Raw genomic sequence first — 27651 nt, 5'->3', positions numbered from 1 at the left:
GATGAAGGATAAAGTCAGACTATCAGATCTCACTGTCACACTTCAATTACAACACGAAAGCCTTTATTTCATGTTGTTTTTAAGCAGGTATCACCCACAAAGCTAAATATATTTCTCAAAACTCTTCAGTGAGACTGAAGGGTGGTTTGACCTCAAATACTGAGCCATTCTCAAATAAAAAAGATAAAGAAGTGTCTTATATCACAATCAATTCCCTCTCCAACACAGGGCAGCTTGACAGTGCCTCCTACAGTAAGGGTAACATACAGAAGGAGCATTTTCCTAACAGGTTGTGTCTGTTTTTCCTCAGTGACTTTTAGGGATCAGAAACCACACATAGGATAATTACAAAAACACAGAAAACCCCACCTCTCGAGCATGCTCTAATATTGCTTTCCTGACACAACAGAATTCTCCCTTTTAAATACGAAATCATTCCTAATAGGCTGACCAAGTTCACACGCAACTACGTTTCTCAGTGCAGGTATGAAACTGAGAAGTTACTACAGAAATTTCTCCCAATATTCAACCTAAGCCTTCCTTGGTGTAATTTGAGGCCATTTCCCCTCGTCTTATCACTTGGTGCTTGGGAGAAAAGTCAAGTCCCCACCTCCGTATAGCCTCCCTTAAGGTAACTGTAGAGTGTGATAAGGTCTCTCCTGAGATTCATTTTCTCTAGGCTGAACAACCCCAGTTGTTTAGGTATTTGCTAGATAGTAAGGCAACCATTTCACTGATGAATTAAACACACTCCCTGTAACAGGTGAGCCCTCAGGAAGTGATGGCTGTTGCAGTACTGTGCTAAAAAGTCAAATGTTGAGTGGTAACTTGGATAGCAGTTTCACAGGGATGGTTTTAGACTGCCAAAATGACTAGCTTAGTCTGGACAACAGACGGAATTGGACAAGCCATTTTCAAAGGCTCTCTCTCTTTCTCCTCCTGTTAAGGCTTCTGCTTTTTCATTAAATATGCAATCGATTCTGTGAACAAGAGATGCCAGAGCAGTTATTCTCCTTACCATAAGGAAAGTTGGAATTAAAATGGTACATTCCATGTTACATAGTTTTTCTTGCTTTTACACACTGTACTTTCTTTAAAAAAAAAAAAATAATAATAAGGAATACCAAACTTGCAAGTACTGTCTTATTTATAACAGAAATACCTCCATCCAATTAAATTACAACCTGTTAGCACTACCTCTTGATTAAAAGTAAGCTAGTGAGAGAAAGGCAGAGGTCCCAGAATGGTAGCACCTTGAGTTCAAAGCACTGTGGAGGCCATTCAAACAAACGAACCAACTGAGAACTAACAAAGGGGTTTTCTTTAGGCAACTTAAAACAAAAAGCAGACTAATAGAACTTTGAACTCTCATAAATCAAGCTAGGGCCCAGTCTCATCCTTCCAGGTGTTCCCAAAGAACAATATGGGCATTGTATCACATAATAATCAAGATAATTATTAAGTGCCAAGTCTTCTCAGCATCTGGCCTTACCTTTGCCATTTCATCGTTTATAAAACAGTCCATAATTTTCAAAAACTCTTGAACTTAATCAGTATCATCAAAATGAGTACATTGAGTATATTTTTTTCCACAAGGATGCTCTGGTTTAAACACATTTTTCTGACACACTAGACGTCTATTAATGCAACAAGTCGCTAAACGGCACTTTCTAAGACGACAGAATCTCCATGATACAACAGTTTTATTGTATTTTCTCTTGGTGCTGTGGCTGTGTTACGTTAGAAAAGAGAGCTCCCCATGGATGTCACTCCCAAGTAACAGTTTTCAGATTAAAATTGGAGAAACTAACTCACGCCAAGAACAGAGCAGCATTGAAAACTGGGACACATACAAAGTGACATGTGGGCAAATGTTATCATTCAAACTTTTGTAGGAATGATTTTAAAATGGGATTTCCTGCTCTGGTAACCCAACAAAAATCTTACAGGCATGATCTAGTTTTAGAGTTATTTAGTTTCTTTCCCTTTAGGCAGAATTCTGTAAGCTTTCTTGACAATTGGGATATTCTCTCTGGTATTGAAAGCAATATTTCACATAACAATGGTTTTGGGAAGAGAGCATCATTTGACAGTCAGCCCTGAGAAAGAATTAACATGGTGATGGTTAACCTGCTGTACCTTCCATTTTTATCCCTGGTGTTGACGTCTGCTCCGTGATCCAGAAGGTATTTGCAGACTTCTGTATGACCATTTTGTACTGCAAGCAGCAGAGGTATGTTCCCATCCTAGGAATGCATTTAAAGAAACTATAAACAATAATTCAACAACTTACAAATACCACCCTGAGATTTAAAGGTCAGCTATGCACCTTCCTTCTACACAGCACAAACAAGGCACTATCTGTACATTTTTCTCATGTACCATAAATGTAGCTGGGTTTATTTAATTTCTCCCTTTAGTACTGGGAATGGAATCACTCAACAAAGCATTAGGAACAGGAATGCTTTTTGCTGTCTGTACTCCCTTTTCTGTTTGCTTAATGCTATAACACGGTGATTTTGCAACTATACAATGCCTATAAATAAGTCCACAACAAAAAGGTTAATTTTAAGTACAAGGCAAATTTTAAGTACAAGGCAAAAATACAACATTTCTTACAATAACAGAGTGACTTCAATTGGAAGACAACTTCAGAGATTTTTTTTTCTCCTTTGCCCTCATTCCAAAGAAAGGCAAACTTCACAGTACATTGCTCAGAGACTTGTCCAGTCAGGTTTTAAGCATGTCCACAGACAGAGACACCATGGTGTCTTTTGGTCCCATTTCCAATGTTTCACCACCTACATGGTAATAATTCTTTTTTTCCTTAACGCATAATTGGAATTTCCCAATCAGTTCTACTGCCCAAACTGTGACCATTGCTTGACATCATTTTGTTGTGCACCTGAGGTGGGTTTAGCTATGTCTTCCTCATGATCACCCATGATGCAGTTGAGGGCATCTTAAGATTCTCCCATAGCCTTCCTAATTCTTAGGATTAAACAAAAAAAGACAAATGTTTCTGCCTTTAAAATGCATCTGCTGAAATTTTAGATCTAATTTTCATGAGCATTTTGTTGTTTGTTTTTTTTTTAACTCATCAAAAAGACCAGATAGGAAGATAAGATGGAAGAAAGAAAAAAAAAAGTTAAATGCCCTCCTCTCCCCTCTTTTTTTGGTCTAATTTCTGTCACATCCACTATCTTTATCATCAGGGTTTTCTATCAGGCAACTGCATCATTCTCACAGATAGATCTGGTTGTTCGTAGTCACTTCATAATAGAGAATGTACTGTCCCTTAGCCTTTACATTATACCAAATTGTGTTGTGTTTTTTTTTTTTTTTTTTTTTTTTGCAGCACTTGCCACATAACATGTGTTTCCCGCAGTCTACTGGAGTGAGTGGGAAGACTTTTAATAGTGTTTTGAATATATCAGAATGGATTCTAGACACTTGTATCAAACCCTCAATTTAACAAACAGCAAATCCTACCACTAGTGTATGATAGTGGTTTCCCACATCTACTATGGCAAGCTGCAAAAGGAATATTCTCTGCCAGAGAAATCCAAAATGAAATACAACAGTAGTATTGCTTTGAACTATGATACCTGAGATTGACTGAAGCAGGAGGTAAAAGCTTTGAAGTGAACAATGGGAGAAGAGGTACGTACCAAATCTTTGACGTTAATTGGACATTTGTGTTCACAGAGAAGTTGAACTGCCTGAAGACAACCACACGCAGCTAAAAGAAATAAAAAAACTAGCATGAAAGTCCATGAAACACTTTTTTTGAAACCTGTGTTCCCCACTTCCCATTTGCAATATTGCATCATTACAATGGTGTTCAAGAAAAACAATTAAATCATATCTGTTTTTAAGGAAGATTGAAACAGACAGAGAATGAACAGCAAGCTGTAAGCAGAAATAAAACTATTATTTATAGTCCAAATTAACATGTTATCTTTAAGCGCTTGAGTCAGAATCAACCTTATTTTAATATTTAAGTATTTAAATGGCTCTCCACATGTAAGAGTGAATTTGCTAACTATAATTAACTGAAATTTGCTATTCACAGTATTAAAAAATACCCCAAATTTATAAGCCATGAGAACGAACACGTATCCCTCGGCTACTCGAATCTTCAATTAGTCAATAATATGTTAATTTTAGAAAAGTAAACTTCCATTGTCAGATTAAAAATGCAGGCATTTCAATAAATCTGATATTTCAAGTTGGAAATAAAATCAAAAGATTAGTCAAAGAAAGCTAGAAAAAAATGGAATGACAGAGCAGAAAGAAGCCAACTTTAATACAGCTCACCATTCTGCCCACTGTTTTTTCAATCAGCAGAAAGGGAGTCACTATATTTATGCATTTAGAACCTACAAAGCTTCATCAAGCTCATGAGCTAGAAACATCAAGCATGACAAAATACATAGTACACACTTTTAACAAAGAAGTTACCTGCATAGTGTAAAGCTGTTTTCCCAGAATTGTCAGTGCTGTCTACCGAACATTTACACTGTATAGTTCAGAAAGGAGAAAAAAAAATAGTGAAACACCAAGAAAATAACACATATGTTTGATGTTAAGGACAGAGAGCTGAACATCTCTGAGAATAGTTTTATGAGCTATTCCATGAAGTTCAGCCCATACAATAAAAGTGAACAAGAATACTGATGAAAAGCACAGCTTTCCTCTCTACCAATCTTGTCTATCCTTTCTTGGTAAGAGCTTTTCTGAAGTCATGGGAAACACACATGGTAAGAGAGATATCCCTAGAAAAAAAGTTACAGTTTTGGAACAGTTTCTATCTGGAAACCAAAAAGAATCTCTTCTCCCCACCCCTTGCCTTAGAAAAGCAAAAGCTCATATTTTACATTACACAAGGAGCTAAAGCAAACACATTCTAGTGCATTAGCATTATATTGTTTCTCTTGAAGGACATAATGCCTCACTTCCACTTGTAAGAACTAAAGCATCTAAAAGCCAGTTATATTTTGTAATATTTTAAGCCACCTGCTTACTGATTAAGCTAGGCTTTGAAGTAATAAATATAAAAATACCAAATTGCAAATATTTATAAAGACTTGTTTTGGTACAGAAGATTTTACTTCTAGTTTATGGCAAATAAAGATATCACACTGAAATTTTTAGTTTCTAGAAGTCAAACATTAGATATTGTAACTTTCAAATGTAGCACTGCCTCCAATTCTTCCATGGTTTCCCAATAAAACAATTTTGTGCCGGCTACTAAATTATATAACAAAAAACATCAAGATTCAGCCTGGGTAAAATAATTATGTTAATATTAGACATTTCGCACACGTACAAACACCTTATATCACAAAGTTGGTCTACAGATGCAAGAAAGCAATCCAAAGAGCATGAATTATTGGAGAATATTACTAAATTTGGACTTATAAACTTGTTTGAAAATACATATGTTGTAATAAAATTAGCAAGACATCAACAAAAACAGTTTGTGGTTACAGCGGGCATGTGAATAGGCAGCAGATATTTAAACACGTCTAGTTGCTGAGTTGATCATGCTCTTGCATGCGATACAATTAGTGACAGCTTGATGTCACTGTTTATGCTCTAAATGGGTTTGCTCTAGAATCTAGTGGACTTTGCTAACCAAATCACAAAGAGAAGAGTCTTGCTGCTTAATCATAACCCCTTCCAACTGTGCAAGAATGGCAGGGGAGAAGGGGGTGGGAGGTTCAGCTTGCAATGATTGGGAATCGATTAAATTTGACTCAATATGGTCAGAGACATTGACAGGCATCAGTCACAACAGAGTCTAGAGTAACCCTGAAGGAACCAGTGGAAAGGAATTTGGAGGTTGAGATGTGGGATCCAATTCCTTTCTCTGTTACTGCACTCAGGCGGTGTTATTTTGTAGGTTCATTATTTCATCTGTTGTCTTAGCCACAATCTTATTGGTAATTCTACACTCCTTCTAAATATCTGATCACCTCCATCAACAAAACTTATGTGGCTTTCTGCAATGGAGCTGAGATGAACAATGCGCCTCCTTGCTTACTAACACACATCTTCATCCTCCCTCAGTGTCCTAAGGACCTTCTCTTTATCTACTTTTTTGTTTTTCTTACCCCCCTACTTCCACTCCTTTCTTTCTACTTTTTCTAATCCCTCACTGTGCTTCATGTCATGTTGTTGAGGATTAGTACCAAACTACTTTGTTTTCTTTTACCTTTGACTGCAAACCTGACAGCCATTGTTGACACAGGTCAACAATGGATTCTTTTATACTGCACAGACAGAAAACATTCCAGTAGATCACTATCAAAGTCCCACCAAACATTAAGAATCCTCTTTCCCTATACCTATTCTGTACCATCTACTTCCAAGCCATCCAACCACAGACTAAAATTGGGAAATTAGTCTGCTTGAGACCCAGCTCCGCTATGTCAGATCAGCTGCACAGGGAAAACTGAATTTGTAGACAACTCAGGGGAGATGTTTCTATCATCTGTTCACAGTGCCTAAAAAGTCTTAAACTCAAGCACGTCTCTTGATTGCAAGGCAACGGGACAACAGTATAGGAGTATGATGCAGATTATTAACAGGAAATGTGTCAGTATCTAGTGAAGAAACACCAATGTGAAATCTCAAAAAAAATATATTATTTTTTTCTTTACCTGAAGTAACCTCTTAATGCAATCAGGGTGGCTGTTCTTTGCTGCAAGATGTAAAGCACTGTGCCCTAGATCAACAAAAGCAAAGCAAATTAAACATTCAATCACTCCAAAGCATTGGAATTAGCAAGAGAAAATAAAAATAAAATCCTGCATCAAGTTACAAGTTCACAAGTTTACTTGTTACAAGTTACCAGTTTCTTCAGATACAGCAGACTATTCCATTATCTACCTGAACAACAATCTTAATGTCTAGCTTTACATACAGGAATGACACAAACATTGTGTCAGAGTCCGCCTTAGTGGAAGTCTAATTTTATGCAGATATGTTTTGTTTCATAAAAAATAATTTTCCTAAATTACACAGCCTCCCTTGTAGATAGATGTCGGCCAAGGTGTCTGCATGGTTTATTTATTTTTTTGCAATGAAAAAGGAAAACTAGCACCAAGAGCAAAAACAGCTAAACTCATCACTACAACAAATTTTTATCATCCATGAAACGCAAATATATGAGGACTCAGAACACATGACTACTTCAGTTTACATCTTGTAGACATCCCTTTCTCTTAATTTACTTAGCATCTGTGAGGTCATATTTAGCTATGCAATACAGTGATTTACTGACTATGTATTAGCGATGAAAGATTTCACAGTCTCTCCTCTAGTTTTATCTTACAGAGCCCCTGAAAAATTACATAGGCCAAAGACAACAAAAGAATAAATTATCTGTGCAAGAAAGAAGGGGCTAAGATTTAGTACTCAATAACAGACACTAGAGCCACTCCAGACAGTAGAGCCTCACAGCAAATAATGAGACTTTTACAGAAAAGACGTTTCCTAAGAGACACAGGGTTGACACTTTCAAGCAAGAGCAGGCAACCTGTTATTTATCCAAATGACTAATAAAACCTGAGACAAGATGAAGTATGAATTCTGAGTAATACTATTGGGTGTATATATTCTCTTATCATTATGTATAATCTGAATACTTCTTGTAGTATCACAGACACTTCCTCATGGAGGCAAATCATTTCAGTGTATGACAAATTCACTAGGGCTGTAATTGGTGGCTAAAACTGAACCCAGCATTTACAGATCATTATTCCATGGGCAGAATACTGACACTTCATTTAGGTGGTTCTGCTAGCCTGACAGAATGCTGGTCACAGATTCCCCAGATACGTCAACTAAAATATACTAAGAAGTGTTTGCCAGTTTCAGATTCAGCTCTCATTATTGTTCTAGTGGAATAATAATAAAGACATAGACTTTCAAGGGCTGAAACAGCATATTTAACTGTTCTCTCTCTGTTTTAGCCCGTATCAGCTTTTTTCCATATGTCATAATCCTGAGTAAATGTCCTACTGCAACTTCTGTGCAGTTAATGGAGTTAATAGCTTGGATACACGTAAAAGCAACACACAAGACCTTGATTTAATCTATGCAAAACCTCACATGAAGTTAACAGAAAGTTGTTTGTTTGTTTGTTTGTTTGGGGGGTGAGGGAGGGGTGTAATAACTGCAATAATTAATAAAATCAAACTATTATTTTGCAACTGGGGTCCACTATAAATTCTGGCATTTATAGTATTAGGGCAAAAATTTTCAAAGGCATAGAATCTGAATTCTATATGCAAAAAAGCAAGCATATCCAAACCCTCACAGGTTAGAAGTGCTTTTCATACATGGTATGCAAGGGAGGGGGAGCAGTACTGTCAAATTTTCGTTGCAATCTGCACATACAGAACTATAGGCAAATGAAGCATATTATGCTACATGTTTATGTTCTTAGAGGCATACCTGCACCATCTTGGGCTGTCACGTCTGCACCATGTGTCACCATAATCCTCAGGCATTCTACATGGCCTTTTGTAGCTGCCAGGTGAAAGCTGGAAGAGAGCATTTACATGTCATTGTTCTGTTACAGACCTCCTTTCTCCTTCATTCATAAATCAAGTACCGGCAAGTTCTGCCCTCCCTGTCCTTAGATCTTTTGGCAAACCTCCACTACCTCCCAAGAAGATAATTGCTCTGAAAGTGAGAAAGCACATCAAAAACTTTTGTATTCATACATTTACAAAGGGTGATGTTTCATTAACCCAAGCCATATACCTTATGTGCATCTATCTAGTCCAACAGGATTTGTAAACTAATGTTCCTAGTGATGCAATATATCCCCATAGAATTCCTGGATTTAGGAAATTACTGAAGAAAATACTCTCAAAAAATGGCTTTGCTCTAGACACTCAGGACAATCATAATTGTCCTCTTTCAGCAGACAAAATTTAGTTCCTCTAAAAGGTAATTTGGTTCTTGAATTAAATTTAATCAAACTCTGTTTCTGAACTGTCCTCCACAGAGCCAACATTTCTTCACAGGGGAGAAGTGTGTGTGTGTGTGCGTGCATGTGTGTAAAATAAATAAATCAATAAATCAATAAATCAGTGTATGTGAATGTAACATGGAGGAATGACAGCTACTGGATATTTTTGAGACTATGCTAGGGATATATTTTCCAACTTTTGGTTTTGTTTTCCCATCTCAAGCATCTGCTTGTTTGAACATTGGAAAATTTGAAGAGTTTGCCAACCACACCATGGCAGGACACACTGAACAGCATAAATTACTAAAGATATGATTGCAGAATAAACCGAAGAAGTTATGCTGAATTCAAGACTTTTACACTGAAAGCTCATCTTTGACGTTCTTGACATTTCAAGGATTCACAGAATTTGATTCACAGAAGCATATACACATGCTGCTAACTTAATTAAGATAAGAAGCAAAGACAAAGGAAAATCGTTTGAAAATGGAGAAGTTTATAACATCCTGATACATATTGTGCCAACACAGGTGAGTCTCACAATATGGAGGGAGTACAAGCAGACATACTACTTCCCCATGGTCTTACTAATATCAGCTTAATATAGAGAGCTGTTTTCCAACTGATGCAATGTAAAAAAGCAAGTTAGAGACAAAACACTTTCAATTACTATTAAATTGTGTATGAAAAGTTGGTACATACATAAGCATGCCCCAGACTGAAAAAGCCAGTAATCCTGGGATGTTTTCTAATATCTTATGAAACAGAAGTTTATTTTTAACACACCACACCCGTATGTTAAAGGCCTTTTCCCCCAGCATCTAAAGGGAGCCTAATTAATCATGTAGACACATTTCCGCTGTATTTAAGAGTTTGCATTTCGGACAACTGCTTCCTTTAAATGTTAAAGCTAGCACTGAAAATTCAGCATGCTAGGCAGAGCAACCAGGAATAGCAGGCAAGAAAGAAACAGACATTTCTGGCACAGAGTATGTGAACTGCAACACTGTGGTTCTCTAAGCTGCAGACTCTTTGCAGCCTTCCTGAAAACCAAGCAGAGGAAAAAGACCTACAGACAAGATCTGGCAAAAGGCTGAGAATTAATCAAAGCAGGAGCACTCCTGGAACAAAGTACCAAGTACAGCAACTATCTCCCTTCCTACACGGAGTCCTTCCCCACTGCCTGCTGCTGACTCCAAATGGTAGACAGGCAGTGCTTGAGCTTTGAACTGTTCTCTGCAAGTATAAAAATATCCTGTATGCTTGTCCACTTGCTCACTACTGCCATAAACAAACTGAAGAGTTAACACTTCTAAAAACATAAGAAGCCCTGCTGCTGGCTGTTCTCTAGTCATTCAGATATCAAAACTTCATGTACTTGGTGACCAATGCGAAGTTGTGTAAACATTCTTCTTCAGAAGAAAAGGTTTCTCAGGCTCTGGGAAAATGGCTAGGAGAGGAAGGCAAAGGGAGTCTGATAAATTCCATTACCCCTAATTTGGCCAGCACAACATACTGGTAAATACTGAAACAGATTCAGATGCATTTGTGTAGACAAGCAATACAATCAAAGTCACTTAAATATCAGGAAGGCTGTGAAGCGCACACTTGGCTCTCTTACACTTGACTATATTCATATGAATAATAAATACTTGAATAATAATAACTTGGCTAAATCAAGAACATTAAGGTTATAGAGACAGACTGTAGAGGATAATGCTAAATGCCACAAGAATATGCAAGAGCAAAAGAAGTTTGATTTAGGTAAAATCAGACTGCAAAGAAAACAGAGAAGAAAAACTTAGCTCCTTTCAGGCTATGTACTTATGAACAATCAGTCCCACCAATGCAAACAATTCCTGTGGCAGTACTCAACGAGTCATCACACATGCATGTGCTTAGTTTCATGCTATCAAAAATTTACAAATTAAGGAAACCCTGATCAAAAGTATTGCTTCTCCCAAATTGATAGGATCAAAGAAACATCTGTAAGCAGTGCAGGTGGTGAGAAAGATGAGAGAACACGCGTGAAAGATGTAAGGATCTAACTAAAGCAAAAACATAGAAGCAATCTGGAGAGTCCTGGGAAAAGAGAGGGTGGTAAGGTTTAACTCGCATTCATTTATACAGTTACCTGAGTCAAACACGGTTGGGGCTGCTACTGCTCACTCTCAGATGTTTACTGTCTATCTGTCTGCTCCTTAATGCTATCATCCCTAACATAACCCTATAGTAAGACTTTTTTTTTCTTAATATTCCATAAGCAATTGGGGTGGGGGACACAGCTAGTTCAGTTTACTACAGATTAGTAAATTGAACTGGTTCACTGGGAAATCAGACCTGCTTACAAAAGAGAGGAGAATGGTTCCGGACTAGGATGAACCTATTACATTCATATTTAAGTCAGAGTTATTTGCAGAGGACTGGACACAAACTTCACCCTGGGGAGTAATTCTATCTGATTTTAAAATTATGAGTCCCTCCTTCACCCTCCCCCACCAAAAATGAAAAAAACTTCAGATGTAGACACTGAGGGCTGGTGTGTTGCAAGGGAAGCTCTTGAAACAAAGCCTGGAGAAACTGATTTCAGTACAGAATAATTCTTTACAAGCTACATAAACTTTTCTAAAATACTTGAAGCAAAAGCTGCAGGTTTCCAAACACTGGAGTTCTCACCATCTGGAAGCCTTGAGCAGTGGTGCCTTTTACTTGCATCCTTCATGAATAAACTTCCCTTTATATGAAAGCAAACAACTTTTCCTCCCACTTCCTGGTTTTGCAATGATTTAGGCAAATAAAAACAAACATCTAAGTTTTGATTTGGAGCAAGGGCCACACTGAGGGTTACATTCTCACTCAGTCTAAATCCCCATTCCAACATAGTTCATTTTTCTTTCACAAAAGAGAAGCCTGTTGCTGATACTCCCAGCTAAATATTGGTACCTCAGACTGAATTGATTTGAGACAGATTTCTTTTATTGCTATCAAACATTTCTACCATGCCTGTGGCACAGGATGGTCTTCTACTATCATCTCCAGACCTTTCGGTGCAGCAGAGTAGCAGCCACCCTTCCCACTGGATCCAGAAATGAGGCATGTCAGAAATCAGACCCACCTCTGCAGCAGCTGATAAAGATCAGTTGTTTGACACTGCTTTTTTCCACCAGGAATGTACAGGTCCCGCAACTACTCAGTTATGAACAGGATAAAATGATAAATGACATTCTTCAGGAAAAACACAAAACCTGTTTGGAGCAAACAGCCTTGACAGTAAGCGGGAACACAGCAAAATTTCATTAGATTTGGAGTCAACTGGAAAACAGCTGCAAGGCTATCATCTCCAAGTCGTGTAAGGTGTAATTTTTTCCTGACCAAAAAAGGTTACTCAAGTAACATTTTCAAATGCATTGATAGATTCTTTTTATGAATGCTTGCTGACTGAATGGTGTGGACAGCTGCATATGACATCCCTGAATTAGTTGAGAACAGCAGATTTCTTACAGATAGATGTTAGTGAAACATGACTGTCCTAAGTAAGCCAGTCGTTTACTCAGTGCTAAGGATTTTTTATTTTCTGTGTTTCAGTTATGAAGTCAAACTAGCAAGAGAATGGAGATTTCTTCAGTGGGTGTCCGACAGAGAGCACAAGAGTTTAGATACACCTAGTCTTTGCTAAGAAGTCAAGAATGAGTATTTCCAGAAATTATTTAAATGCCAGAGAGTAACTCAAACAGAAAAGTGCAGTAAATTTTACTACTTTTTTTTTTTTTTTTTTTTTTTTTTTTTTTACAAATAATTTCACCACAGGTAAAATATCAGAATTAATCCACATTTAGAGCTTAGACTTGTAAAAATTGAGTTAACTGAGCTTGCTGAGGTGGTGTTAGTAACGAGACCTGTGTATGCTGAATCCAGGTTCTCTGCTGAACCATTTACACAGCTAGATCCTGCGAACTGAGCACAATCCTCTTACTGAATGATATTTTGACAGCTGGCTTAAAACAACTGGGTGGTCCATATAACTAGAGAAAATACCACAAAATTACAGTGGAACATGATGAAATAAGAAAAAATAAATATTAAGTCTTAATTTGAGACAATAACCTTCTAACACTAGGAAATTTTTATTTGTAAAAAGAAAAACAAAATTAAAAGAGCAGAAAAATTACATCCTGTTACAGGCTCCATTTCTGTATGGCAGGGTCATGCTCCAGAGTTCTTTCAGGGCAGAATCAGCATTCTTTGTAGCACAGAATTTCTCCAGGGCCTGAAAGTAGTCTGACATGGTATTTACCAAAATCCAAAGCAAATAAAGAACATGGTTGAATTATGGATGCTAACTGAACAGAAAATAGCAAATACAGCATTTCGACAAACACAGAACAAAGTCAAATGTATATGCAAGAGTACAATACTATTGTTCTCTGCCATTTTAATCTGAGTGCTCTGAAAATATTTTAAGTGCAAGAATGTTTGAAATATGCTATGAACTCACATATACTCATTGTCAAGGTTTATTTTGAGTAAAAACATTCCTCCCCAAAGCATATCATTCTTCTTCATTTTCTAGTGTACGTCAAATCTTTGTTTACTTTCAAAAAATCTGACTTGTCTGCCAATGGTTTGATGATTTACAGTTTTCAAACTGACCAATACCTTCACACAAACAAACAAGATTGATAAAATAAGATACAGAGCTGCTTGGAGTCTTTGCAATGCTGATAAGAGAGAGAGAAGTGGAAAACATTCAACTCTTGCTGCTACCAGATAAGAGAAGTGATTTTGCCAGGTATCTCAGTCGTGAAGAGACTCATTGATAATCTGGAAAATTTTCTGCACTGATTTAAACTTCTAAACATTTTAGAGGCAGCATCTAGTGTATAAATGTCTACGGTGATTTTCACAATCAGTATTACCCCTCACAGCCTCAATTTCCCCCTTCAATTATAACAGCAAAAATACACTGACTAGATGCTACCTGGCTTTTGATTGCTTTCCACCATAGGCTAAGTGGCAGAAGTGCTAGAGTGTGGCAGAGACCTGAGCTGGATGGGAAAGGTCTGCAAGTACAACAAAAGCAGCATATTCAGTGCACAGATGTGCTTGCAGTGACTGTATTCCCGAGTGACTAACGTCCAATGTGGTGTCCTCTGGCATGTAATATGACGACGAGTAATTAGAGAAGAGTACTGTTTACTTTTCTGTGAATAGTTTGGGATTTTATCAACATAAAGAACAGTGAAGGAAGTAAGCCTTCCTATACCCAATAAAAAAACTTCTGACACATCCTGAACCTAATTCATAGAAAAATAATCACTTTCAGATTTAAAGAATAGGAAAAGCCAAGAATGGTCCTGACTTAGAAGGTGTTTTCTGCCTTCCTCTGCTGACCCATAGAGAGCTCTTAGCAAAGCAGTAACTCTGTTCCAGCAAGGATTATGCTTCCATGGCCAGCATCTGCTGATCCAGCTGCTGGTTCTGCTTCTTTCTTGCATCTATCTGCACAGGTAGGTAGGTACCCACATGAGCTGAAAGAGGGAACAAAACCCACTGAAAAAAAATAACAAAACTGCTTTCCACTGTTTCATCACAGTCACATGTACGTGCATGCCATCTGCAAATGAAGGAACAGGACCAGCCTCAACACAGTGAAGTTTGAGAAGATGTAGAATTTCACATTAAAACTAAAAACTAAAATGAGACTCTGAACATTTCCCTGTGAAAGCTGCTGTATCCTTATCTTTCCTTTATCTTTCATAATCAAGTGACAATCACTCACCTTAGAAGCAGCCAGTGATTCAACTACAAAGGAAACAGTGAACTGAAGCTCGCTATTGGCAAACCTGTCAATACTAACCATCTGGATGTATGTTACCAATCCTTAATTTGGGAATAAAAGCAGTCTTGCCTCCTCTCTACTGGAGTTTCTTTTCATACTTATTAGCTGAGTGTGAAAATGGCAGTAGCAGACTGCAGCAGAATTAGTAATTTAGATTATCCCCACCCTACAGCTGCTCTTGTTCCCTTGTCCTCCTGCCCTAAAGTGTGTCAGGTTACTGAGTTCTTGAGGCTTGCCCCCCACCCCAAGCCAGAATAAAGATCTGGGAACAGGACCTACCCACACTGGCAATCCCACACTGAAAGGTCTTGACAGAAATAGCTTCAAGATGAGAACCAAATTAAAATCAAGAGAGAAAGACAAATATTGGATATCACCAGATAAATCCTCATAAAGATACATTTCAGTTATGATAGACACTACTACAGAGAGAGAGCCCATGAATACCATTATAAGCCCATTCAAATATTCAGCAAATCACAGGCTGTTTTAAGGGCATATCATACATCTACAGGCACAAATATCAATATTTACTAGGGTTTTTTTTTGTTTGTTTTACTTTTTTTTTTAATTATTTTTAAACAATTAAAACCCACAGCTTTACACTGCATCCATTTCACTCCTGTTAAGAGTGAATGTTGTTAATGTGGCTTTTCCATAAGTGCAGGCTGTCCATGTCATGCTCCTGTCATGCACACATGTAACCACAAGTGCAAAAATTATAGGAAAAACAGTTATAGGAAATACATTTCATTTTCAAGCCAGAGTTGGCACTATTAAAAACTCAGAAAACAAAATATTGTGGCTTTTAAAAAGAAATTCAATCAATGAGTTGCTACTGCCTTCTGGAGTGTAGACAGATGAAGATTTCAAGAAAGGTGACATAAGCAGTACTGGATTTAGGAGCTGTGAGTGTTTCTTCCCATCTCTCCTTCTTAGTACCAGCCACTACAGTGTAAAGCAGGACACCCAGCTTCTGTTCTCCTATCCTCTGTTTAAACATGAGATGGTATCTGCTTTCCCTAATACACACAAAGCCCTCTGGCATAAAATATATAGGTCTTCACTGTTAGCATATATTCTGAAACAGCTTTCAAAAAACACAGTTTTCATTTACAGTTTCCAGCTTTGCCTCACAGCATAAAAAGTCTTGTTTCAATCATACACACCTCAAGGTATAGGACATGAAAAAAAGGCAAGCCTGCTGAACGGCTGTTTTCTTAATAGGAAAGAAGCAATTGCATCATGCACTACAGAAGCTGGCAAGCCACAGACTCCTGATTTTAGCCTTCAAACTCAGCAAAAATATCTAACCAGCTGCTCTTCAGAGAGATTTCTGAGATCCCCAGAAGCTTTATATTTTTCATTCTTAGGTTGTGTTCCAGCAGTTCCATTTTCATGCACAGTTTTCTTTGGCAAACTCTATTACCACATTACCACAAACTCCCCCCTTCAAGTCTGAAACATATAGATTTTTCTTCCATGTACCATTAATTGTAAATCTAAGTGCTCACAGTTTCAATTTGTCATACGAAGTTTCCTGCAGACTGTCCATTTTTAAAGGCCCTCAATAACTAACATCAGCAAATTGAAACAGAGATTCTGCCAAGGTCAAGCCTTAGGGTACTCCTAGGTGTTGACAGAAAGTCTAAAGATTTGAAATGCTGCTTTTATTGTTGATGTTTCAGGGTATGAAAAAGAAAAGCCTAGAAATGAGAGCAGTGTTGCATGTGCCTCTAAAGCGAAGGTCAGAGGAAGAAATCAGAGCAGGGAAGAGAATAGAGTAGTTCAGTTGCAAGGGACCTACAAAGAGTACAACTGCTAGACCACTTCAGAGCTAACCAAAAGTTAAAGCACATTACTGAGGGAAGTGTCCAAACATCACTTGAACACTGACAGGCATGGGACAGCAACCACCTCTCTAGGAAGCCTCTTCCAGTGGTTGGCCACCCTCGTGGTAAAGAAATTGCTCCTAATGAACCTCCCCTGGTGCAGCTTTGTGCTGTTCCCACACACCCTGTGATCGGTTCCCACTGAGCATACATGTCGACCGCCACCTCCCTCTCCTCTTCCCCTGCTCAGGAAGATGCAGAGAGCTGCAGAGAACCTCTTCAAAGCAGACAACCCAAGTGTCCTCAGCCTCTTCTTGCAGGACATGCCTTCCAGCCCTTTTACCAGCTTTGGTGCCCTCCTCTGAATTCTTTCTTAAATTCTTATATTGTGCTCTGGACCCAGCGCAGCACCCAGCATTTTCCTTGGTTGAACATCATGCCGTTGATGATTGCCCAATGCTTCCGTCTACGTAGATCCCCCTGCAAGGCCTCTCATCCCTCCCTGCTGCTGCTGTCAGCAGCACCACCCAGTTTAATATCATCAGCAAACCTGCTGAGGATGCATTCCACTCCTGCATCCAGATCACTGATAAAATTGTGGAACAGGACTGGCCATACAACTGAGCCCTGTGGAACACCGCCAGTGTCCAGCCACCAGCCCCATTCCCTGCAACCCTTTGAGCTCTGCTGTTGAGCCAGTTCATCACCCAGCACAGCATGAGCCTGTTCACCTCACAGTTGGACAGTCTGTCCAGAAGGATGCTGTGAGGGACGGTATCGACTGAGATGCAGGAAGATTACATCTGCCACCTTCCCTTCATCTACCATGTGTGCCACCTTATCATTTCAGATCAAATTATTAAGGCAGGACTTTCCCTTCATGAACCCATGTTTAACTATGCCTGACAATAGCTTTGCTCTTTAAATGCTTTTCAATAACATCCAGGACAATCTCTAAGTTTTCCAGGCACTAATGTTACACTAAACAGACTGAACAGGTCTATCATTTCCTGGGTCTTCTCTCAAGCCCTTCTTTTAGATCAGTGTAACATTGGCCAGCTTCCAGGAAAGCTTCCTTCTGATTGTTTCTTTAAAAGCACATCCCACATCTTGAGTCCAAAGTGGTGCACAGTTAGCTTCTCGATATATATGCCCTCTGGCAAAGCATCTTTTCAGCAGAGCGAAGTCTCTGAGGATGTCATAGATGTATCCATATCAGTTCAACTTTCTCCCTAGGGCTAGGTAAAACCAGCTACCCATCTGCTGCCCTTGCTTGCAAGGCCAGAAGAGGGTTCAAACTTCATTTTATGTCCAACAATGAAAGCAATGACTAGCACCTCCCTCAGCCTCCATCCTACAATACAACGTGCTTGGTATTATTGTCTATAGGCCAGCAAAAGCTAATAACCACCCTACTACATGAAAAGTCATGAAATTAGAGCCAGGAAATCCCGAAACATGTTAGCATAACAAGAAGCCAGGAAAAGACTGGAAAAGGCTGAGAACAACTGGGTAAAAGTTAATCTAAAGAAAATATTTTTGTTGCATGAAAATCCAGCAAGGCTTAAACTGCATACAGTACTCCAAGAACCAAAGAGCATAGATATCCCTGTTCAACATCAGGGATGTTGACAAAGGAGAGCTCAGGGTATGTGCTGCTTGAAGTTTCTGTGATTTTTAAACTTCTAACAGTTTGGACCTATTCAGATTTGAAAGAACAGAACTACTCTTTTTTATTATTATTATTATTTTTTAACTGTATACAGTGAATTTCTTTTCATCGGGGAATTATAACCCAAGTGCATTAATACATACTCATAGTACTAAATCCACTAACAACATGCTCCTTGGAGACTACTGGTTAATATGACCTGTTAACATTTATTCTATAAACTATTATGTCTGTTATGGTAACATTTTTATTTAGCATTTCAGAATAACTATACTAGTAAAGCATTTAACAAAGACTCCACACTTTTGGAGAAGAGAAAGGAATGGAATAGAGACATGTGAAGGAATAACCAATTTCTGCACTTTTTCCTAACACAGCATGAACCTGTAAAGAAGGTAGCAGAAGATGCAGAGTGGTATACAAGCCATATAAAGAAGCATTTTGGAGAAAAAAAATCCAGTTTTTACATGTTGCTCAGTTTTGGCTTTCTGTTCCCTTTCTCTTCCTAGATTAGAGCACTTTAAACTAGCAGCAGCCAGTTGGTGTAATTAAAATCTACACATACAGCTCATTTGGTTGCATAAGTCTTTGAAAAACACGTAAAACAACTGCAGCCCATTATGCAGATATAAATCTGAAAAACAACTGCAGCCTTAGCCCCATCCCCTCCAGCCTTGGCGGGCCTGGTTCTGGCCCAGCCCACGGGAGGCACGCTTCCCCTCTGCTCCCTTGCCAGCTTGGATAAGAGGAGTGCAAGGAGCTGCCACGGCACTCATAACGCAGAAGCAGGGCACCATGCTCTGCCTCCACGTGAGACAAGCTGCAGCTGTTTCAAGCCAGGCACACAAAAACTCTCAACCATCTAGGCTATGCTCCCATTCAAGCATCTCAGAAGCTTCTTGAAAACTGGCCAGGTCTGGTAAAATCTGGGTATTTGGCAACTCTGCAAATGGAGCTGCTTTACAGGGAACTCTGCCAGCTGCCTGGTGCTCCACTGTAGTTTTGGCCAACCCTAGAGGAGTGGGGCGAGCAGCTCACGAGGTACCTAAACACATGCACGGAGGCCCTTCAAAAGGCATCTTGCTTTCTCCTGAGATGATAGGCCTACTCATCGACAATGAAATGCAACAGCTTATTAGTAACAGCCATCCTATTGGTCTATTGGAAAAGCTAGTATAAAACAGAAGACATAAGCTGGTTCCTAGAAAAAAGGTACTGTTTCATCCTTGAACTCCAACTATCATCTGCAGGAAGCACTGTGCATGCAAGACACTGAAGTCATGGGATGTTTCTCAACATTCAAAGAAATGTATATCAAATAGAGAATTTGCTTTTTCAAATTAAGTGAAATTTGCTTGGTTTTACCATATATGAAATTAGTAAAGAGAAAGTAAGAAGTTTCACTTTCTCAGATGCAAAGTTTAGGATCTTCATAATTGAAATCAAACAAGGAGCATTAATTTCTGTCTCTTTAGAAGATCACCTAGTCTTTTTATTTTTAAACATGAAGGTAAAAAATACTAAAATGTCTTTCAAAAAAATGTTTCAAAAATGCACATAAGAGAACATGAATGGTGTTAGTTTAAAGTCCTGTGAAAAATATAGCTAAGAACTAAAAACTGAATCATGGTACATCTCAAAGTCTAAGTGACAGGTCGTATACTCAAACCATCAGAAATTCTTTCAGTCAAGAGCCAGAAACAAACCACTGGCATGAAATGCACTCCATGGATCTCGTTTAAAAGCTTGCATAAGGTATGACTGTCAGTACAGTAATGTTTGTATGAAATATAGATTTTTTTCATGTATTGCCAAACTCTAAAATCAAAGTTAAGTATTGCTGCTCCATTGTGGAGATACAAGCAATTCCTCTCACTATACATTAACAATTGGCTCATACTGAATATAATGGAAAGTTAATTAGCCCAATTTACTATCCTGGCAGAGCATGGTTTTGCCTAACCATGCCCAGATGTTTCATTAGCATTTCTAAGAGTTAGACGAAAGTGGAAAGTAATTTTTCAGGAAATTTAATATCAACATCTCAATTGAATTATATTCATAACAATGCTGCAGGGGATAAGGGGAACTAAAAGGAGCAATCACGATTTTAACCCGAAAAGATCTTCAAGGAAGCTCTGGAAAAACAAAAGTTTTTACATCCAATCTCCAATGGAAACAAACTTTACAAGAAATTTTGAAATAAGAACCAGACTCTAGCTATCTTTTGGCTAGCAATAAAACACAGGTAGATATCTCTGCGGTTTTCTTTATTTCATCCCTAATCTGAAACCTAGAGGTTGTTACCATCTGGACTCCCATAAATTGAAAACTATGATAAATGCAAGACAAATACTACTTTGTGTCAGGGATCTTATCTGGTTATTGGAACATCAATGAACTACATGGTTTGATGGTTGGACTAGATGATCTTGGAGGTCTTTTCCAACCTTAATGATTCTACGATTCTATATATTCCTAGAGAGGTTAGGATCCTCAGGCACTGCATTTCTAGTAGCAGCTCCCATTCTGGTACAATTTTCAAAATAAGTAGGAAAGCATATTAGCATCCTGTAAGTGTTTGGTCAATTTCTGGAGATAACACAGTCGGTGCAAAAGAAACATCTCCTAGTGTGTGATGTTAGACTGATGATGCCCAGTATGTACACAAGAAAAAAATGTGGAGACTGCCTCAATTTCAAAGGTTTTGTGGAGGATTTGTATTATTCTGAATCAACAAAGAAAGGATGCTGTGATTCTTCTTCAATTCACAAGCACTAGACTCACCTGACAAAGTACTCTGATTTTGGAGGTAAATTAAATCATTTCTATGATTTTCTTTCTCAACCAGAACTGTATTATAACTATATATAATAAATAAATAAGCTTCCTTTAAGATAAATACTATTACATACAAGGAAACAGGGAAACAGTCCCTCTCAAGAAGCATTTAATATCTAACTTATTCTTTGAACAGTTATTTCCTTTATGCCACTCACCCCACCTCCGAATACAACATCAAAAAGTGAGAAAGGAAAAATGAATCCTATATGCAGGATAAAGTATTTGGGGATGGAATATGTTCAAATTTATTTTCAGCTCAGCCTCTGAGGCATGAACATTCTGGTTCAAATGAAAACATATCATTTCTACTGACTGCTATTGACAATAGTTTTGTGAAAGAGTCCTTAGAAAGTGCATTTGTAGAGGTTTCTAAAGCTTTTTTGTACCATTGTCAGACTCATTTTATTAAGCAACAGCTGATTCAATTGCAGTAAAAAAAATTACAGAGACCTATTGTTTCATTTAATAGCCATAAGCATTTAATTCTAGTTCAGTACCTTGCAAAAACACGCAAACATGGCAGTGATGCACTGGCACACAGACAAAATACCTTCAGGACACGGAAGTGCTGCCATTTATACATTGTGAATCATTTCCAAACTTTTTTTTCCTTCAATAACAACAGCCGCTTCTTTAAATACCAGCCCGTTTGAACACTTGCTCTTGTGGAAAGAGTAGTACATAAATGAATCCTATCCCCTCCTGAAAAGGTCCTCTTTAAAGAGCCTTTTTGTTAGTTTAAGTGGGATTTAAACGATCAACTTCCAAATTGGAAAGCACTGTTTTGTTGTTTAAGGAAGCTGGACCAAAAAAAAAAAAAAAGAAAAGAAAAAAAACACCATCTGGCAGAATAAGACTACAATGGCAGAGTCAGATTTCCAGATAGGTTCTATTACAAATGTGCTTGGCAATAGTCTGTGCACTGTAAGTGGGAACAACAATGGGGCTGTGTCAACTTACGCCAAAGGTGGATTTGCTCCATGGCCTTAAAACTGATTTATTGTTTATTGTTAATATTTATTGTTGAAAGGACTGAGTCAGAGGCTGTGTGGTGGCAAGGAAAGTCAAGCAAGTCTTAAAAAAAACTATGTTTTGTTAGTTTGACACCTTTTTTTTTTTTTTTTTTTTTAAGAGGTACTGCTGGAGAGTTAAAAACTCCTGATGAAAATCTATAAATACTAGCTCAAGGCAATTTATTGATACCTAGACCTAATTAATTTAAACTTTTGTATTTTGTTGCACATGGGCAAGCCACAGAGAAAAGAATCTATATGACAGTGGCAAAAAAGGACACAGGCCATATTTAGACAGTTATGTCCAAACCCGAGCCAGAAGTGGAGCACACTTGAGCAGGACTCAGTAGAATGACCTGTGCAGTACTCCACAGAACAGATGCAGAAAACCCTGTGCTCTTGTCTCTGTGCCTCTCAGTTCAAGGATTTTATATTAAGAAGCCATTTGATTATAAAACAAAAATTTGGAAGAACCCCCTTAAGTATGAAAACTTAAGTCTTTTCCACCTTTTGTTTAAGATAATTATTTAAAGGTGTGCTTCAAATAAAACACAAGCAATATCGAGAATTTTGTTTGAAGAGTTATTAAGAAAAGGACTGAATAATAAAAGACCTTAATAGAAGCAGTCACACCTTAAGAGAACAGACAACAGGCCTAACAAACCTGTACTGCAATGTGTAATTGTTTCTCCTTTTGTGCTTTCAAGCACATTCTGAAGCTTTAATCGCATTATGCAAGTTGTTATGTAATTGAATCCATCATGTTTTTCTTGTCACCTTCAGCTTAATTATGCAAACAAATGCATCGATACATACTCACAAGGATCAATAGACCACTCATCCAAAAATCATCCTCCCCACATAGCACTGCAGACCGCTTTCTAACTAACTAGTGGCATTTGCATTTGATAGTAGCCAGTTGTCCCGATAAGACCTCTCCAGATCCCAAATCAGTCTTTCCCAGCATGAGTCTCCCATGCTCCAGGTGAGGCAGCTGCCAAATTACTACCATGCTCTTGAGAAACACTACCAGACCTCAATGCTGGGTGGCTGCTGGGTCTATGCTTCTAAGCAGAGTTTGAAAAACAGCTATGATAGACACCCCCGATTCACTGCACAGGCATGAAGCCATGACATTGCACTGCAAACATAGGAGAAACAAGCGTACCAGTATGGAACAAATAGCTGTGTTTCATTTTGTATTTGATAACATTGCTTAGGCAACAGTATTTTGGTTTTAGAGCCTGCATGCATACACGTACACACAGAGGCACACACAAAAAACAAACAAAAAAAAGACTGTAGTGGGGAAAACACAAACAAGAGATTGCCCATTATTAATAAGCCATAATAGGGTATACTTCTGGGTCACAATACTCTGGTAGCTACATCTCTCCAGATCAGTGTCATAGCTTCTACAACTGTCGGTATCTATCTTTCAAAACTGAAGCAGAAATAACTTGAGTAGATTGCTAAGTTTCCCAAAGCACCTGAAACAGAATGAGAGTTGACACACTGTACTTCTGGAGCATACCAGTCGAATTTTCCTTCATTTTCTCTTGAGTTTTCTTTTAAACCAGTACACTAAACAATAATTAAATTAGCATAATGAACTAGCAAAAACAGATCTTCACAGCACTAATTCACACATCCCAAGCAATTAAAAGTAGTTGCATCTGCATCAGTTGTAGCTGCATCATTACTATAAATATAAGATCATGAACTTTGCAGTTGCAATTAATGAAAGAAGGTAAGTTTTGAAATGTCTCCATGTGACAATGAAAATCATTGCACCAGATCCTTAAAGTTACAATCCAACTTCCTAGAGTCATGAGGCCTGTGTATTTAATAAATTTAGTCTTGCTTAGTTCCCTAGAAAAATTCAAAGTATCATATTATATGTGAAACTTGCAAAATATTGGTGTTACACTGGAAACAATCCAGCTTAAGAATCTAGCTCTGTGGTTATGTTGACTAGAAAAATGCAAGATGCTAGACATATCTTTAATTTAAAGGCTTCAATAGAAGTCATGCTTTGATTACGTCTGATTCTCCATTTCAAAAGAAAAAATATGCGCATGCAACTTTTAAAAATTAAAATCATATTGAAGTGTGGAGAAAGCCCATCTGAAGTGATTAGGGGGCATGGACTTCTGCAATAAGAAGCTGCAGGTCATTCATTATGAGTCATTGCCAGTTTCCTCAGATGCAGAACAGAAATATAGCAGATGTAGAAAACTGAGACAGACCAAGCAAGAAGCAGATCATGACTCAATAAATAATCCAGAAGGTAATTCATTGAAACTCATTATTTGGTATAAACAGCCTTTTTCTGTCTGTCCCAAGACTAGAAACTGTTTTCCTTTCTCCCCAGCTATCCACAATTTTACAAAGGCTTTGATTTTCTCATGGGATGTTTTTTTTTCATTTATCCACTTAATCATCTTCCAATGCCTTAAGAAAAAAAGTTTAAGGATAGCAATCTCATGTTATAACTTTCTTACTGGAATCTTTTATCTTCCACAATTCAGAACGTTCACAGGAGAATAAGAAGAATAGAAGAGGAAAATATTACACTGATTCTCAATAAAATATACTGAGACTATGAAAGGAATCTTGTTCACTCAAAACTTTCACTGTCCGGTTTTAATCACAACAAGGAGCAGTTGCACAAGCCATTATCATCTGCAAGATTTTAAAATCCCCATCACTGTATTTTTTGTTTCTAATGGATTATTTAGGACTGAAGATAATTTCAGTTCTGTATTGTTAAATTAATGTTCATGGGAAAAAATAGCCTCACAGATTAATGCCTTTTGGAGTGTGCAATCTGCAGAGTGTCATTAAATTCCTGAGTCCCAAAATATCCTGTCCTAAAATGGCACCAGTCTGCCCAGCAGACTAGCTTCAAGTTACCTCAATAGGTTTCTGATTATGAAATGGAATTTTAAAAGTAAAATGATAAATATAGACCATCAGAAAGAAGCTTTCCAAAATATATTGTGCTTCAGGTGAAAATACCTTCATTTACAGTACAGTCCCTGGTGCTTAATTACTGTGTCATGGACATCCAAGCTGGTTTTTTCTCCTCTATTATATTTAAGTCACAAGTTTAAGTTCGACTTACGCAGTTTTGCCCTCGCTATCTTGTTTGGTGGCACTGGCTCCCTTTTTACCCAACAATGAAGCCACTTTTTCAGGATCACCATTCTCCACCGCTTGCAGTAGCCGATCATCATTCTTATTCCACTCATTGGTCTAGAGTAAAAGAAGAAGGGAGAAACATTATTAGTACTAGTGCCCAGGCTTCCCTGAATGATCCTATACATACTTGGCACATTTGGAAGCTGAAACAAAAGCCCAAACCAAAGAAAAGACACGGAGAAAGCTACATAAAATAAAGTTGCAATACATGTTGCACAGGCTCCCTAAAACTCAATGGCTCAAGCCAGGAACTAAGTAACCACTGAAGATGACCTCTGACATAGAAACTCTATAGAAGAACTGTGCAGATACAAACCCATTTGTTCTTACTTTCTCTTAAAGAGTTCTCCTTCACTTCCCTAGAAGCAGGAGAGTCGTAGTTTCTCTTTTGGAGATGCACTGGCCCCATGAAACCTTCATCACGTACATCATGTGGATAAGCAATGAGCTGTCTCATCTGATTCACACCTCACCTTATCAACCCAGCTCAATCAAACTTTCCATATTCAAGGTTTTCCCCAGCTCACAGTTTAACAGGAGAGATTAACAGGTTAAGAGTCTTCCCCTTGCTGGCTGTAATTAGTTTTCATGAGCTTTTAACCTGCCATGTTTGCCTTAAAAACAAATGAATTAACCCAAGATAGACAGTACATCTATATCAGTGCTGAAAGCAAAAGATGACCACCCTGTATTTAAACCTTTCCAAATCCACTGCGTCTTTTTAATCATTCTCATCAGCTGAATTAATGAAAGGACACTATTTCCTAATGTGATGATTCCTCCTCCCACTCCCAGTTCTCAAGGCAGGGCCTATTTCCTCTACCAGATTACCAACCAGGATCTAGCAAATTACTAAGAAAACAGAGTAACCTTTTGTATCCCATGTAATTACAGCAAAAAAAGCTCTGAAAATGAGTGAAAAGTTGCACCCATGCTTTCTAGCTTGGACTCACAACAAGGTACAGTTTTCAGTAAGAGCATCTAGTTCACATGCAATTAAAAGCTGCTTTTAGATTAGCTTGAAACCCTGCTACACTCAAGAGAGCATCTTCAACAGATTATGGCTTTCTCTTTGACATCAGTCAGCTCATCTCCGGCATAGCTGTCTATTCAACAGCACTGGATTTCTACACAAACAATTTTGGCAAAGACTGAATTCCTATTAATATGCTCCTTGAGAAATATTCAGCTTGAAGAGCACTTTGTTCTGACACTTTGCACAGACTTTTTTTTCCTGTTAGCTGAACAAAATGTTTGATACTTTTTCGTCTGGACTCGTGAGAAAATATGTATGAAGTGCACATTGGTACAAACCAACTCTGCAGGCTCTGCACACCCTGAATAGCAGAAGGGGAAGAAAGTATTCCACCTTGCTAGTTGTTTAAAAAAAAAAACAGATTAAAAAATAAAACAAACACATATTAGGATGAGAATGCAGTCCAATCAGGAAAGTAGTAGTTGAAAGAACAACACCTGAAACCAAGAGTATGAATGGCCGCTCTAACAAAGGAGGTGGCATGCAGAAGACAAAGAGCAAATGCAGTTTGATGGCAGTGTTTTGACTGGTGGGTAGATGCACATCAAGGAGGTTGTGTTCTTCACTCTTACACCACTGGAATAAACCTCTGTAGTTTCCAGAGCATTAGTTACATCTGCAAAAAATGATGTTTCCTCTAGCAATATTTATACTCCATGGCAATGAGTGCCCTTCCAAGCAGCAAGCTCCACCTAAAATGAAACTCATTGCATATTCTTCATTTGGGGATTTTCATGCTTTTAAAGGGAGCCTACTATTAAAAACAGATGTTAAAAAGAAGTATATTACTGTTAAATAAAATGCTTTAAAATTAACATGCTTTGTTTGTCAGCATATTATGCCTTTTGTTTTGGACTTTATCCTGTTTCTAGGTTTGTTTGTTTTATTGTTATTATGTAGTCATATGAGATACTTAAATACAAGTTATTTGACCAGTCACCCACAAATCACCACAATGACTGCAAAGCATTAGTAGCAGCTAACTCCTACATAAATTATTTATTTATTTAATCCTGGAAAAGAGGAGATAGCAGGTAACATGATGATCTACACACACGTCTAACCTAACACTCACCTCTACTTTGAAAAAGAAATACAGTACCTAATTTAAGATTTTCTCATGACCTGAAATAACCAGTTTACTACCAAAACATGAAACTGAGTAATGCTTGCAGAAAATCCACAGCAAAACAGCTTTCAGCAGGTCATTCACTTTTTTAGT

General features: G+C 38.0%; 1 protein-coding gene across 4 annotated transcripts in view; it reads right to left on the bottom strand.

The window, feature by feature from the left end:
• RAI14 (retinoic acid induced 14) overlaps positions 1–27651 on the bottom strand; it is an 85878-nt gene that overhangs the window by 11176 nt on the left and 47051 nt on the right. For all 4 annotated transcript variants that reach the window (XM_032205673.1, XM_032205676.1, XM_032205674.1 and 1 more), the window contains exons 3-8: positions 25317–25447; positions 8467–8555; positions 6669–6733; positions 4465–4522; positions 3672–3742; positions 2140–2246 (exon numbers count right to left, since the gene is read on the bottom strand). In XM_032205673.1, coding sequence (XP_032061564.1) covers positions 2140–2246; positions 3672–3742; positions 4465–4522; positions 6669–6733; positions 8467–8555; positions 25317–25447 — 521 coding nt within the window. The remainder of the gene's footprint in view (positions 1–2139; positions 2247–3671; positions 3743–4464; positions 4523–6668; positions 6734–8466; positions 8556–25316; positions 25448–27651) is intronic.

The sequence above is a fragment of the Aythya fuligula genome, chromosome Z, assembly GCF_009819795.1.
Source record: "Aythya fuligula isolate bAytFul2 chromosome Z, bAytFul2.pri, whole genome shotgun sequence".
NCBI classification, from domain to species: Eukaryota; Metazoa; Chordata; class Aves; order Anseriformes; family Anatidae; genus Aythya; species Aythya fuligula.
This window is presented reverse-complemented; position numbering and strand designations above follow the sequence as displayed.